Source organism: Pteronotus mesoamericanus, unplaced genomic scaffold, assembly GCF_021234165.1.
Source record: "Pteronotus mesoamericanus isolate MK-2021 breed Mesoamerican mustached bat unplaced genomic scaffold, CSHL_Meso_final scaffold_167, whole genome shotgun sequence".
Classification (NCBI taxonomy): Eukaryota; Metazoa; Chordata; class Mammalia; order Chiroptera; family Mormoopidae; genus Pteronotus; species Pteronotus mesoamericanus.
Genome location: NW_026555308.1, coordinates 38,237,623 through 38,252,587, shown reverse-complemented (window position 1 = coordinate 38,252,587; position 14,965 = coordinate 38,237,623). Strand labels below are relative to the sequence as shown.

General features: G+C 41.9%; 1 protein-coding gene across 1 annotated transcript in view; it reads right to left on the bottom strand.

The window, feature by feature from the left end:
- The window catches only part of REEP5 (receptor accessory protein 5), a 37,118-nt gene extending 23,062 nt beyond the window's left edge, over positions 1–14,056 (bottom strand). The window contains exons 1-2 of the mRNA XM_054589961.1: positions 13,853–14,056; positions 13,104–13,197 (exon numbers count right to left, since the gene is read on the bottom strand). Coding sequence (XP_054445936.1) covers positions 13,104–13,197; positions 13,853–13,970 — 212 coding nt within the window. The 5' untranslated portion in view covers positions 13,971–14,056. The remainder of the gene's footprint in view (positions 1–13,103; positions 13,198–13,852) is intronic.
- Positions 14,057–14,965: the final 909 nt, after the last annotated feature.

Here is a 14,965-nt window from a genome sequence, read left to right as displayed (position 1 = left end):
TCCTTTGTGCTTCACCTGAGTGTGGTTTATTATCTGCTTATGTCTAAGTGGATTTTTAAAGTTATTAGTATGATAAAGTTTTATTTCTTATACATTCAATCCTGGGCAGAGGATACACCATTATATTTCAGTTCAGGTCTTAATTTTGGGAACTAAAACAGTCCTTGAGTAAGTAAACACACATGATTCAGTAAACACACATAAATATAAACTGCTAAACATTTCATGAAACCACCTGACATTTTAAATTCCATTCTATCATTTTTTGTTTAATTTTTAATCCTCATCTGAGGATATGCTTACAGAGGAAAAGTTAAACATCAATGTGAGAGACATCGGTCAGTTGCCTCCTATATGCATCCTGACCAGGGATCAAACGCACAACCTAAGAATGTGCCCTGACTGGTGACTGAACCCACAACCTGTTGGTGTATGCGATGACACTCCAACCAACTGGGCCACCCAGCTGTGCTTTTCTATTATTATTTTTAAGACATTAGTCAAGATACACAGATTCAAAAAAAAAAAAAAACAAAACCCCTACCCTAACAGTTCAAATTCAGTGCTTCGAGGGATGAAAAAAATAATTAGTTCCTTAATTTATCAACATGAATTCAGAAGTTTCTATAGTAATACATTTGGAACATTATATACTGAAAAGTAGAAAGAACTGAAAATTGAACACACACATTGATCACAACTTTGTAGAAAACCAAGGCAATGAAGAAAAACAGGTAAAGACCAGTCTTATTAAGGTAAAGATATTTTTTTAATAGAACTTCTCATATTATTGAGCATTTAATTATTGTGTTTTTTTAAAGACTTTATTTATTTATTTGAGAGAGGGGGAGAGGAGGAGAAAGAGAGGGAGAGAAACATCAATGTGCAGTTGCCTCTTGCCTGTGCCCTGCCAGGGACCTGGCCCACAACCCAGGGATGTGCCCTGACTGGGAATCAAACTGGCAACCCTTTGGTTCTCAGGCTGGCACTCAAGCCACTGAGCCACACCAGCCAGGGCAACTATTGTGTTAATTTAAAATAACACGTTTATTTTAAAAAAATATGTCTACATGTCATAACATTATAAGCTACTTGGAACAAGAAATATTGAAGACAGTCTCACCCATTCAATTTATAGTTGAAGAACCTGAGACTCAAAAAGGTAGAGAAGAAAGCTTAAAACTGGAGGTTCCTGAATGCTATTTACTTATATTCTTTCTTTTCCAGGTGAGTGGACATAGGTGATTATTCAACAATACACTCTACTCCCTTGTACATATATACTGAATCATATTTTAACTTTTGTATCGGAAGGAGGGTGTATCAACTTATCAGGCAACAGGGGATTCAAGAAATCACACGATGCGTTCTATGCCTTTAAGTCATTTGCAGTCCAGCCCAAATGGCAAAGCTAAAGCATGGGAAGGGTGAGAAGCCTTATTTTGAGGGGAAGAAACAGAGACACGGCCAGGGTGCAGAGGTGGCCGGCAACACTACGAGAGCAGCTAGTAGCTCTAAAAATTCACTGAGCAGAATTAGAAATCACAGAATGTGGACTCGGAAGATATCTTAGTGATAAACTAGCTCCAAATCTGTATTTTATAGACAAAAAATTAGTTTCAAAGAGGAAAGACATATTAAAATGAATTTCAACTCCAACCATAATATTATGGAAGCATGTGTTCACACATTTTTTTAAGATCAAGAATGGACTATTTAAGTAAATGTTTTGTGTATCCATACACTGAAATATTCTGAAGCTTTAAAAAGGATGCTGACAGGGAAAGATGGCTAAGATATAATGTCAAGCCTAAAAAGGAGATTACTAATTTTGTGTAAAAAAAAAAAAAAAAAAAAAAGACATGTTGGTGTGTTTACAGATTAAGAATGGTGTCCAGAAATACATATTTCAAATTGTGTGAAGTTATTCCGTGTACTGGAATTGCAGAATTTTACTTTTACTGTCTTTGCAATGAGCATGTATAATTTTTTATGATAAAAGGAAAAAAGATGATTTCTATTTGGGAAAAAAAATGGGCACCAGACTTTCTGTAACTACCTATGTCCTCCTATGAGATTAGGTCTCTCTTTAGGGCTTTATTAAAAACAAACACTAAAGTGAACATCAGACACATTCGCCTAATTTCTCTCTTGAGGAAACAGCTCATGACTTTCTCAGAAACAAACTTCTCTAACAATGATCAGACACAATCTGTTGTTTTAGAGCATTAAAAGGCCTTTAAAATATACATAAAGACACACAGAGAGAAAAAGAGTCACACGACCTATCACATGAAGCTGACTCACTTAATTTTCTAGTTATATAAAGCAAACTATCAAAAAAAATATGAGTTACACTGAATGATGACGTAGCCAGGCTTTTCCTATCACTTCTTCCCAATGCTCATCTGGCACGACATCATTTCACCCCCTTTAGCCTGCAGCTCTGTCTCCTGGTTTTACCACTTACTACACACATGGCCTTTGGGTAAATTATTCTAGGCCTAGGTTTCCTCATTTGTCAACTAGGGATGATAAACCTCATTGTATCCTTATGAGGACTAAATTAGTTAATACATGTAAAGCACTGAGAAACAATGACTGGAACAGAATAAGCATCACTAAATATTATCTTAATAGGTAATAATTACAATATGGTAATAATTTATTATTATCATCAGGAGGCCAGGGACTAAAAGGAAATTGGAGTGGTAAGAACACTCCAATTCTGGCAAAACAGAGCTGATAAAGGATTAACATCATTGTTAACAGGCTTAAGGGAGATTAGAGAATTAACCACGGATTTTAATTTTACCTCACTCTCCAAATCCTAAACGCTACAGAGAGTAAAGAAAGAGTTAGCTGAAATTCCAAATATCCTATTTGCAGGTCAGTGGGAACACATTTGCCCTTGCTGGAAACACCTTTCAGGCATGCGCTGCAAAGGTGGCTGGTCAAAATTCTTTACATGGGTATTGAATTGAAACGGGTATGTCCATAATCCACTGGTCCCCCTGCGGGGAGACCACTGGGCCCCCGTGACTGGTGCCAGCTGCCTCCACCCACATTGGCCCATCTATGGCTCACACCTTTGCTGCTGCTTTCTAAAAGCAAGGGCAGGAACCAAGTGAGGCCAAAGGACGGCAGTAAACATGGACTCCATGTTTATTACATGTAACATGTAATAGCATTCAGAAATTTAAACAAATACAAAATATGTCAAATAATATTCTACCCTTTTACTTAACATTTGTATTATAAATATTCTATTGTTAGGTCATTAAGAAATTAAAAAACAGTAAATAGGAAAAGCAAATATGAAAGGGAAAGCCATATTTTCTATGGTTTTGAGATATTCCTGCCATAGTTTCAATTATTGAGATTTTCTTCTTCCATCAATGACAACTTCAGTTATGTTGTACCCTTGGGATAAATATTTTCATACTTCAATGAAGTTATAAGTTAAGCACTTTTGATACTGTATTAAGTCTTTCAGACCCAAAAGTAATTCCTAGTTACTGGGTATTTTGACACCTTCATTCATGGCATTAAATTGAAAAATTTCAATATCCTACATTAAATGGAGTATTACTGCATAAATATTATATTTCTGTATTATACACACATACTTATACAATGAAGGGTAAGCATATGATTGATGGCAAATCCAAGAGCTTGTGGAGAAGTTTTACCAGTTTCATTCCTACATCCTGTATTTCAAATGATATACTTTAAAAGTAGTTACTAAAAAGCAGTTAAAAAATAAAACCTAAACCAATAAAAAAGCTTTGAAATGTAAAGAACAGAAAGGAAACTGCTTGTAGTCCGTTTGCTTTATTTCTAATGTAGTAAGTTATGTCTCGTAACAAATACTCCAGAGTTAAGGTAATTCTGTGAAGCTTGAATGTGACTTTTGTTTATCATCTTTTTTGATATAGCAGGCATATAATATGACCATCCACAGTGCCCACTATGTATGGAGCTGCTTTTGTCTGTAGTAATCAGAGAATTAGAAGTAGAAATTCTTACTATCTCAATGTTTTCCTGCTTCCTATTAGCTCTGTTTAGCAGTCTGCCATTGCAACTCTTATCTGATGCATCATCGAATTGGAAAGAAAGACATGTATTTTAAGACATAAACACTTAGTTTGTTTCTATACCAATAAAATTTTCCTTCTTCATGGAAAGCAAGAAAGTCAGAAACTATGAACGTTCAGAAATTTACCTTATTTTTCACTGCTGAGTAGGAGTGTTGCAAAACAAGAGAGAGGATCAACAGAGCAAGAAAGACTAGTGAAGGAAAACAGGATATATAATAAAACTTCCTTATGTACAGTTTATATCATGCCTACCCTCCTCCCCGACCCAGATAGCCAGTGGCAAATATGCTTTTTTTTAAAAAAAAAAATATTTTATTTATTTACTTTTAGACAGATGAGAAGGGAGGGAGAAAGGGAGAGAAACATCAATGTGTGGTTGCCTCTCATGCGCCCCCTACTGGGGAACTGGCCTGCAACCCAGGCATGTGCCCTGACTGGGAATCGAACCAGTGACCGTTTGGTTCACATGCAGGTGCTCAATCCACTGAGCCACACCAGCCAGGGCCAAATATGCTTCTTAAATACATAGAAACTATCTTTTATGATGGCTATCCAAGATACAAGAACAATGAAAAACTATACCGTGCACTTTTACTCTTTTTGATATAGTGTTCTCCTATAGTATAAAATGACCTACTTAATAAAATTCATAATATACAATAAACTAAGTTCACAGGCAAATATATTTTAAGATGAGCCTATAAAACATCTCTCATGGAGAGTGAGTCACCAAAAAAAAAAAAAAAAAAAAAAGGCAGTCATTCACTGGCCAAACATTTTGGTTTAATTACAATGACATTATTTATCAATTACCCACCATTTTGTTTTTTAATACAAAATGGAAGTTTCAGTCACAGTCAAGTGTAACCCATGTGAATGTTGACAGTGAGCAGGCCAGGGAAGTCAGGCGTCTCCAGACCTATGCCTGGTTTTGCCTCAACAGTCTTGCGACCTGAGTCAAGTAACTTGAGATTGTGTCCTTGGTTCCCAAATCTGTTAAAGGTGGCTAACACCCCAGCTGCTCGATCTCTAAGACCTCTCCAAGTTCACATTTTATAACTCAAAACTGAATACATTCAACCATTTGGGAGAGTGTTTAAGAAGATTAATACCCAAAGCAGTAAAATAGCAGATGCAAATACTACTGGGACAACCCTTTGTCAATAAAATTGATGGCTCTATAAATATAACATCTTTGTCAAGTATGGTATCATAAAGTTTAACTTAAGCTCAAGTGCCCTGACTACCTATTCAGAACAACCTAAACTGACCTTTCCCAGACAAAAGAGGGCCACATTGAGATGCAGACAGCAGTCTAGGGTTACCTCTGACATGTAAGTGATCCCTCACTAGATCACCTGGCCTAACTATCAGAAGCTGCAAGATATATATAGTGGCCATGTGACCGAGAGGGACACATGATAAGCTCTACTCCCAGGAATCAGAAGAGTGAGCAAGTGACAGAATGTAGTCAGGATAGGTTTCTATAGCCCCCACTTATCTTTCAAGTGCTACAAAAAGTAATTTTCACTAGCAACTTTTGAAATTGTTTTTAAACTTCTACTTATACTAATTCATTTTTCCTCAAAATTAATTAATTGGTAATGTTATCAACAGACATTATATACCTCAAATACCCCAATATGTCCTGACACTTGTTTTAAGTACTATATGAGGGCATCAAGTTGAAAACTGAGCCCCCATTCGAAGTCAGTCCTGCAAAAGAAAACTCCAGGAGAGAGGAGGGAAATGAAGGCAACTCAGAAGGACAAACAGACCAAATCCCCATGGCTTTCATAAACAGAAAAGAAAGCGTTCATTAAAGTTCGAAAGGAACACTCCAGAGCAGACTGGGATATCCCTCCACTAGTGCTTTAGTGTCCAGAAACTAGATCATGAATAATTTAAATCACTCATCTTATTTGCTCCTCAAAACTTTCTTTTCCCTATAATACAAGTGAAGGGGAAAACACCCCCCCCCCCAAAAGTTTAACCAAATGCTGGCTGTAATTATCTATTTAAAAAAAAAAAACACCATAGGGTTTTACGAGTATATTTTACTTTTCTGTTTTCTTCACACTTCTCCATCTTAAAATAGTTCAGCAATATTAGCAATAATACTAAGTGAAAACACAACCAGTAAAAAGCTGACAAAAGTAAGATGTTTAAATGTTTAAGGTTTCAGCGTTGCTTACGGCCAAATTTACAGAAGGCCAACTACAGTTTTGATCCAAGCGCACAGCCGGCCAGACCGTTTGCATTTCCTTCTCCCCACCCAAAGGAAGCAAAGAGTGGGCTGGGCCTGCTAGACTCCTGTGCACTCTCACCAAGAACATGGCTGCAGAGAGAAACCTAGTGTCACAGGAACACAAGGACCTTTGTAGAATATATGTCTGCTCCCAAGTTCTCATGAGTAAAAAAAGAAGAAAAATAAGGTAATTGTAAGTTCTCAAAGGAACACAAGAAAACAACACACCCTTTACTAATGAGTCTATGAAGAGAACCGCACACACACATCCCCCAGCACCATTGGCGACGCCTGGCTCTGCTTCGGATGACTTGTTTCTGTGAGATACAAAGTGGTTCAGAGCCGTCAGTCGCAAGGCGACTTTTTCCAAACTCTCCTCTGGCAATGAACTTCTGTTTACGAAGTCTGCCCTTGCCAATCTTAAATAAGTAGATTTCAACCATTTCCAACCTGTATTTCCTCACTTTATCTGTGGAGCATCATCAGCTAAGATGCCAGAGCTTTCCTTGAGCTTGTTATTACAACTCTGGCAGTTATTTTGACAGTGGTGTTTTTGGGTTTTTAAAAAAATTTTTCCTTTTCACTGTCGCCTTTCTGATCTGATTTCAAAGGGGCCATCCCCAAACTCCTGACACAGAATTAAGGCAGGGCTGTATTCGCTTAGGAATCCAACTCAGTGTGCCGTCTTCAGGTGGGCGTGTAGGGGTAAAACAGAGCAAGTCTCTGCAAAGAACTATCGATACTGCTGCTGCCGTAAATCAAAGCTGCATCACAGACAAGAGAAAGAACTTAGGAATATATTCTAACTCATCTCCACGAAACAATGCTAATGACTACACGTGCAGGTATCTGATCTGGGATGGCAGGACCTTATTTGAGTAAAAATACACTGCATGAAAGGAATGTATAGACAGTGTCAAACTGATCAACAGTTCAGATTTCATCTCTACGTAAGGGTACGGCACGTCTCTGTGGGGCACTCAGAACCAGCTGGGAAGCAGTATAACATAGAGTTAAAAACGTGGATTCTGGAGCCAAGCTCCCTGAGTTTAAATACTGGTTTCCCCCAACTATTTAGTTGTTAGACCTTAATCAAGTTAACTTCTTTCTGTTTCTTCATCTGTAAAACGGGAAATCATAGTACTTATGTCATAGGGTTGTCATGAGAATTAAATGAGCTATATTTATAAAGCACTTAAACAGGGATCCACAAGTGTCTATTAAATAAAGTGCTGCACAGGTGTTCAGCAGTCATGCAAAGAGCTAATTGCTCTGACATTCTTTGTACTGATAACAAAAGCTTAAAATGGGCTGGTGAGGACACAGAAGGGAAAATGACACATCACTGAAGTGGGCGTGAGCTTTCAAAAGCGTGACCAAACATTAGATTACGTATATACACCAAAACAGTGGACTCTACACATATTTAATTTTTCGACCTTGCTCCTAAAATACGCCTAAATGTGCTTTCACATTCCTGTGTAGTCACCGACAGCTCCAGACCAAACCTGGCCCCTGTGTGACCTTGGGGAACATACTGTACCTGTCTGTCCCCAGATCATTAGAAAACTAAAGGAGTCGGACTACACATTTGATCTCTAAGGCCCAATTCTGACGGACCCAGGGTAGTGGCAGCCTGATCCTTTAAAAAATATAAAATAAAAAGAGGAAAAAGACTTCTATAGAATTTTAAACAAAAAGGCTGTTGAGTAGGACAAAAAGAGCACTGCCCTCCTTTCCTTTCTCTGCAGAATAAAAATAAAAGTAGAAAATAAAAGTCATTAGACTTTCCCTCATAATTCCATTGGAACAAAGCAGCAGGGGGAAGGCCAGCGCCCACACCTGAGGAGCCCCGGGCGGGGGCTGCCTCAGGTCTCAGGCCACAGACTGTGTGTATGAAGGGGAGCCTGGCACACACTCCTGAGAGGGCCCTCACAAGGACTCTTATTTGTGCAATGCCATTAAAAGCAAGGCTGCACCAGGAAAACCAGAAAGGCCACATATTATATAATTTCATTTATATGAAATGTTCAGAATAGGCAAATCCTAAGGACAGGAAATAAAATGGTGGTTTCTGGGGACTGGGGAGTAGGAGAAAAGGGGAGTGACTCCTAAGGGGTGTAGGGTTTCCATTTGGAGGGATGAAAATGTTTTGGAATTAGATAGTGGTGATGCTTTCAAAACTCTATGAATATACTAACCACTAAATTATACACTTTAAAAAGGTTGCATGTGAATTATATCTCAGCAAAAGGTGGGGCAGGTCTACCTTAATAATGGAAGTTCCTATTATTATCCAACAGTCTTATCAGGAACAGAGGAAAGTAGGAGATTAAAGTAATTCTGTCAACAGCTCTTGATAATGCGGAGGCTGGAATTAGATTTCATATTGCCTACAGATAAAAAGTCTGGTGGCCAAAAAGTCTGGAAACACAGTAGAGAATTAAAGGCTCTGTTCTCAAAAAGCTCAAAGGGAAACTATGTCCTCCGAAAATGAGAGCAGCCGGGAGGAAGGGAGTCCCCGCCGGCGCTGGCTGCCTCCCTGAGCGCTGGCCAGGCCTTCAGCTCTCGGCGTGCTCCCTCGTGTCAGGACCTGACCTGCAGCCAGGCGCACCTGAGCCCTACCCACAGGTTTCCCAAGGCAGTGAGTCAGAAGGAAAGCTAGGAAGCCAGCTGAGCTTTCACAAATTGTACTTCTGCACCCTGCAGCCCCCAGGCCCAATGCTGACCTTTATGTAATATCCGACGACCCCTCTCTACGATGGTCCAAAGAGAGGAAAACAGGAGGAGCAAAAGCTAATAGGTAAGGAAAGAGGGGACAGAGAACAGTTTGGCAGGATTGCCAATTTCTTTTAGAGATCACAGCAGTCAGAGTGACTTTTTCATCGTATCATCTCACACTCTATTTAAAACCCATCAAGGCAACCCCAAAACAGCAAACTCTCTACAACCACCTATAATAAAATGAACACTTCGTGTACCAGTCACAGGGTGATGAGCCTGTATTGTGGCTGGCCCTGGTTGGGTGGATTGGTTGTTTGCAGCACTGTCCAGTGCACCAGAAGATGGCGGGTTCAATTCCAGGTCAGGGCACATGCCTAGGTTGCGGGTTCAGTCCCTGATGGGGTGGGCAGTGCATATAGGAGGCAACTGATCGATGTTTCTCACGTTGCTGTTTCCTTCCCTAAGATCAATGAACATATCCTTGGGTGAGGATAAAAGTTCTTTTTTCTTTAAAGTTAAAAAAAAAAAAAAGCCCTGGCTGGTGTTGCTCAATGGATCGAGTGCAGGCCTGCAAACTGAAAGGTCATCAGATGAATTCCTGGTCAGCAGGACACACGCCTGGACTGCGGGCCAGGTTCCTGGTTGGGGGTTGGGGGCTTGCAAGAGGCAACCAAGAGCTGTTTCTCTCTCTTTCTTCCTCCCTTCCTCTTTCTCTTTCTTTCTTCCTCCCTTCTCCTCTCTCTGATAAAATCTTTCTTTTTTTAATATAAAAAAAAGAATAAATCTCGCTAGGGAGCACAGGGAAAATTACAAGAGGCAAAGACAACATTTAAAGTGAAGGTGATCACAGATCACACTTGAAGTAACACTGATTTAGATGCTATTAATACCATCATTTTGAAGGACTTTATGACAATTATACAGTCACACTGGTTAAGCAATGAACAGACTCAGTCAGACGAACACAGAAGGGGCTGCCTCTGCGTTCACTGACGGGAGGGCCGGCTGCTTCATACTGTGCGCAGAGGCCCATCTTCAAGCGTAACGAGCACAGGTTACTGCTGCCACTCCTCCCAAGGGGTTCTCAACACTGACTGCACATTAGAACCCTTAAAATATTGTAAAAGATTGAGGCTTTTTAAAAATCCCAAAACCCAGGCCACAGCTCAGACCAGTTACATCAGAATCTCTGGGGGTGGACACCAGGCATCAGTATTCTTTAAGGCCCCTCAGATAATTCTGATGCGCAGTCAGGGCTGAGAACCACTGTTTTAGGGAAAAGTCCAAGTACCCAGAGACTAACCTTTACTTCTCTTACCGTCAGAGAACCCTGTATTTATTTTAAAGGTAAAAGAGTTGGGTCTTCCAAAGGGACGCAGCCTATGAATAAATACTAATCCAGAAATAGTCATTATTTCCTACATTTTTGCTTATATCATTAAATTCCCTCTATTAGATTCTTAATACTTTTCCAGCTCCGATTAGGAGGTACTACAAATGTCATTTTGTCTCAGAATATATACTTCGTGAATAAAATAATTCTAAAATATGTAAAACCCACTTACCTGAACTACTCAGAAATATGACTGTCTACCATTTCATAGAATTCTTAGCAATAGATGGAAACATTTAGCTTCTTGTAAGCAAAAGAGCCAATAATATTCAATTGGCTATGTTAAAAAAGGAATGGAAGACTGACTTCAAAAAATGATAAAGCTGAAATCAACTGGCTAGAAACTACTTTAAAACCTGACTTTAAAAAATGGCCCCTGTGAAAATTAATCCCCTCCAGGTCAAGGAGAAGCATATTCAAGTTCTGTCCACATCTTCAGACACATCACCTTCCACACATACATGGATCTACCTATCCCACCCAGCAACAGACTTTTATCTTTCTAAAGCCCACAGCAATGATCTCAGCAGACCAACAGAGAGGTTACGTTTCCTATGAGATTATGTACCAAATGGCACTGCTATTGGCAGGGGGTGGGGAGGGGAGGTTTATGTTATTCAGTATTTTTAAAAATCCTCGTCTTGCTAACTGAATATAATTCAAGCAGCAAGGCAGTACTAAACTGCCACACCAGATTTGTTCTAGGTGTGATAACATCTAGAGCATAAACCTGAAAAATGCGTCAAAAGCTTTTCTTTAGAAGAGTTCCTGCAAGTAGACTACATAGACCGCAGAGGGGTAAAGGAGTGTGCTACTTGGTGATTTTTCCCTGTTTCATAGACACAGGGATGGGAAAGCCCTTTTGAATCAGGGCTGCCTATAAACTTTCTACATACACCATATACCAGTAGGTTGCATTTCATGGAACACTGCTATTTTTGTACTGCTTTCATTGATCTGAACGTCAAATGAGTTTTTCTGATCTGCCTTCCGATTCTCTCGGTATTCATGTAACACCTGATGGAACTATAGCAGGTAACACTGGAGAGGGTAAAAGCGCTTCTCAGACTGAAGGCTGAAGATCTCTAAATTCATAAGCAAGCAGTGTCCTACATGAAGCTAGACTTTCTGAAGTGCTACTAAGTATACCAGACTAACATAGTGACTGTAACTTACGTAATTTCAATTTAATTGTGCAAATCAAAACTTCTAAAACATGGTTCCTCCCTTCCAGTGATAGACACAAAATGTAATAAGGTGTTACCTATGCCTTAGTCTCCTGGCTGAAAATTTTTCTTCCTTTATCTTTGTCCCTATGGTTGAGAAAAGTTGCAAAAACCAATTCAATGAACGTAAAACCCACCAGCATTTTTGGGAAGAGTTGTAGAGTAAAAAAAAAAAATTCACTTATGTGAGGAGTAACTCCTAGTTGAATGCATGGAAAAATGAAATTGTATATCTTTAAAATAAACACACTGTAAACAACTGCAACAAATAATAAATTCACCTCCTAATCTGATAAATTTGTAATTTAGTTTAATTACATGAGTCTTTTATATAACCAAGGAGCTATATTAGGGATGTGTTTCATAAGGTTTTTGTTTTTATATTTGGGTGTTTCCCATTTACCTGCAATAAGTGGCAAGGCTTATATTTTTGTATTATTTATTTATTTATTTTAAATGTGAATGTACTGGAGTAACATCGTTTAATAACATTACATAAGTTTCAGCCGTACAATTCTACAATTTGCATTCTGCCCTGTGTGCTCACCACCCAAAATCTAGTCTCCATCCCTCACCATATATTTGGCCCCTTTCACCCTCTTCATCCACCCCCAATCCCGTCCCCTCTGGGAACCACCACACTGCTCTCCACATCTATGAGTTTATTTTGTTTGTTTGTTTGTTTCTTTGTTGCTTTCTATTTCATATCCCACATATGAATGAAATCGTACAGTTCTTCTGGCAAGCCTTTTTAAAAGCAAGACAAAATTCTCCCCAGTGTCTGAATGAACATTAATTCAAAATTAAGGAAGTCCCATTGATGGGGTTTTAGTGTCTATGTACATGGCTATACCGTGAAATACACATTAAAATAATTATTAGGGAGAAGGAATCAGTTCTCTGTACCGTTGAGAGTTCCCCACCAGTAAAGGCAGGACAACTTTGCTGTTAACACTTCCAATTTGTGCATCCATTATAACGTACACATCCTGTCAATAGAAGCTGATAAAATATATCTTTCAGCTAGTCATCAAGAGATCAAACATCAAGTTAAGGCTGTAACAGGTGTGCCCAACCTGCGGCCCACAGGCTGCATGGGGTTCAGGATGGCTATGAATGCAGCCCAACACAAAATCGTAAATTTACGTAAAACATTATGAGGGTTTTGTTTTATTTTTGGTGACTACGTGTCGTAATGTATTTAATGTGTAGGCCAAGACACCAACTCTTCTTCCAGTGTGGCCCAGAGATGCCAAAACATTGGACACCTCTGCACCTTAAGCATTCAGTTACTATTTTGTGGTGCTTAGACTGCTCTCTTAGGGAAACTGGGGATACAGTAACTAGGGCAGCCCTGGATGGGGGAAGGGGAATGAAAGGGAGGAAGGATGGTTGCAGGGGGAGCCACTTACGAGATGTAGGCTGGGTAGCCAAATCCTATCAGGTTGCAGAGGAGAGGGGCTCCACAACCGAACACCAGGTACAAGGCCAACACCCCGATGACACCTGGAGACGAAGGAGAGAAGTAGGTCGAGAGGTACTCAAAACGCACAACCACACCGCAAAGATCGGCCGTACAAAGCGGTGGAGAAAAACAAACCACGCGAATGTTGGGCCCTCCCCTTAGCGGGGCTTTGCCGTGGGTCTGGGAATAACGGGCAGTCCCCACCTCTGTGCCCTTCCTCCCGCCCTCCAACCTGCAGGAGGCCTTCTGGGTGCGGAGCTCCATGGAGGGTCCGGGTAGGACTGGCTATCACCGCCAGTGCCCGCGCCCTCCCGCTGTCCCCCCCCCCCCCCCCCCCCCCGCCACTCCGCGCCAACCCTGAGCAGGGCTCGGGGCCACGGCGCTCGGCCACCGGGACAGACACGTCAGCGCCAGCCCTTCCCTGCTCCCCACGCCCGGGGCGCTCTGCCACCTGGCCGCGGGCACAGGCCAGCGCCCCCACCCCCAGGTCGGGGCCGCCCTGGGAGGAGGGATCTCCGACCCCTGGCCTTTTCGGTGGCCAGTTCGGTCCCCGAGGATGCCGCTCGCCCCCATCTGTCACCCGTATCTCCTTCCCCGAACACTCTCCCCTGAAGCTTTCCCAGCAGCTGGTGCAGCAGCTGCTCCCGGACCCAGCCGGCAGTGTCTGCCACCGGTGGGCCGCGGCCCCGCACCCACCGAGCGCGATGTAGCTCCGGTTCACGCCGGTCTTGGCCTCGAGCTTGGCCAAGAGGTCGGTCATGCAGTTCTTCTCGTGCAGGAAGTGGTCGAACCTCTCTCTCATGGCCGCAGACATGGCGGGGACCGTCGTGCCACTGCCTGGGGCTGCTGCTAGTGAGGGTAGCTGCGGAGCGAGGCGACGGGCGGAGCTGGAGGGGACGGCGGTGGGCGGGGCCACCCGCGACTGCGCGGCCCTCCTGCGCGCCCCCGCCACGCCCTGCCCGGCCTGCGCCACCCTCCATCCCTCCCTCTCGCTGCGCTCCAGAGCCTCAGCCACACCCTGGGCGGTGGCCGCTGCGAGGCGACCCGAGCTGCGCAGAACTGCAGTGCGAACTGCAGCGGCTCCCTCTTGGGCGACGTCCACTGCGTAGGTTAACAGCCTGATCCTCTGAGGGTAAAAAGGGGTGATGGCTCTTGTAGGCTCCCTTCGGGAATCGAACTAATGCAAAAAGCAGGTGGACAGGAGGAGGCAGGAGCCCTTAAGGCCACACCTGCAGTGCAGTGGGACTGATTTGATGTGCTTATACCGACGACCTAAACCTGCTGAGATATTCTACATTAAAAATGGGAATGTACGACCATCCTGAAAGAACTCTGACTGCGAACCTGCTTTTTGCTTCGTTGCCATAGTTCTTCTCACCTACGTATATAGTGTTTTCGAAAAGACCCTTGTAGAAACTCAGTACATTCTCCGCTGGGTACATCATTCCCAAGAAAGTAAGGCACTACTTAAACCTTTTCCTGGTGGACCTGCATTGGCTTGATCCTTGATAGTGTGGAAACATTTCCAAGTGCTTCAGCGCTTGCCTACAAGCAAAAGTACCCTGAAGAAGGTAATTGCAGTCCTCAGGGCAGGACCTTACTCTGCTTCCTTAAGAATGTCTTGCTCAGGCCCTTCACCTAAACTCAGATCACCTAGGCTCTTGTTATCTCTCACCCAAATTATTTCAGGAGACCCTTTTTGAAAGTATTCTTCCTGACTCCTATGATCTGTACACTGCTGCGAAGTTCTCCTCATTGCTGAAGCTTCAGAGTCTCGCCATTAATTGCGGACTAGAGCTCTGACTTCTT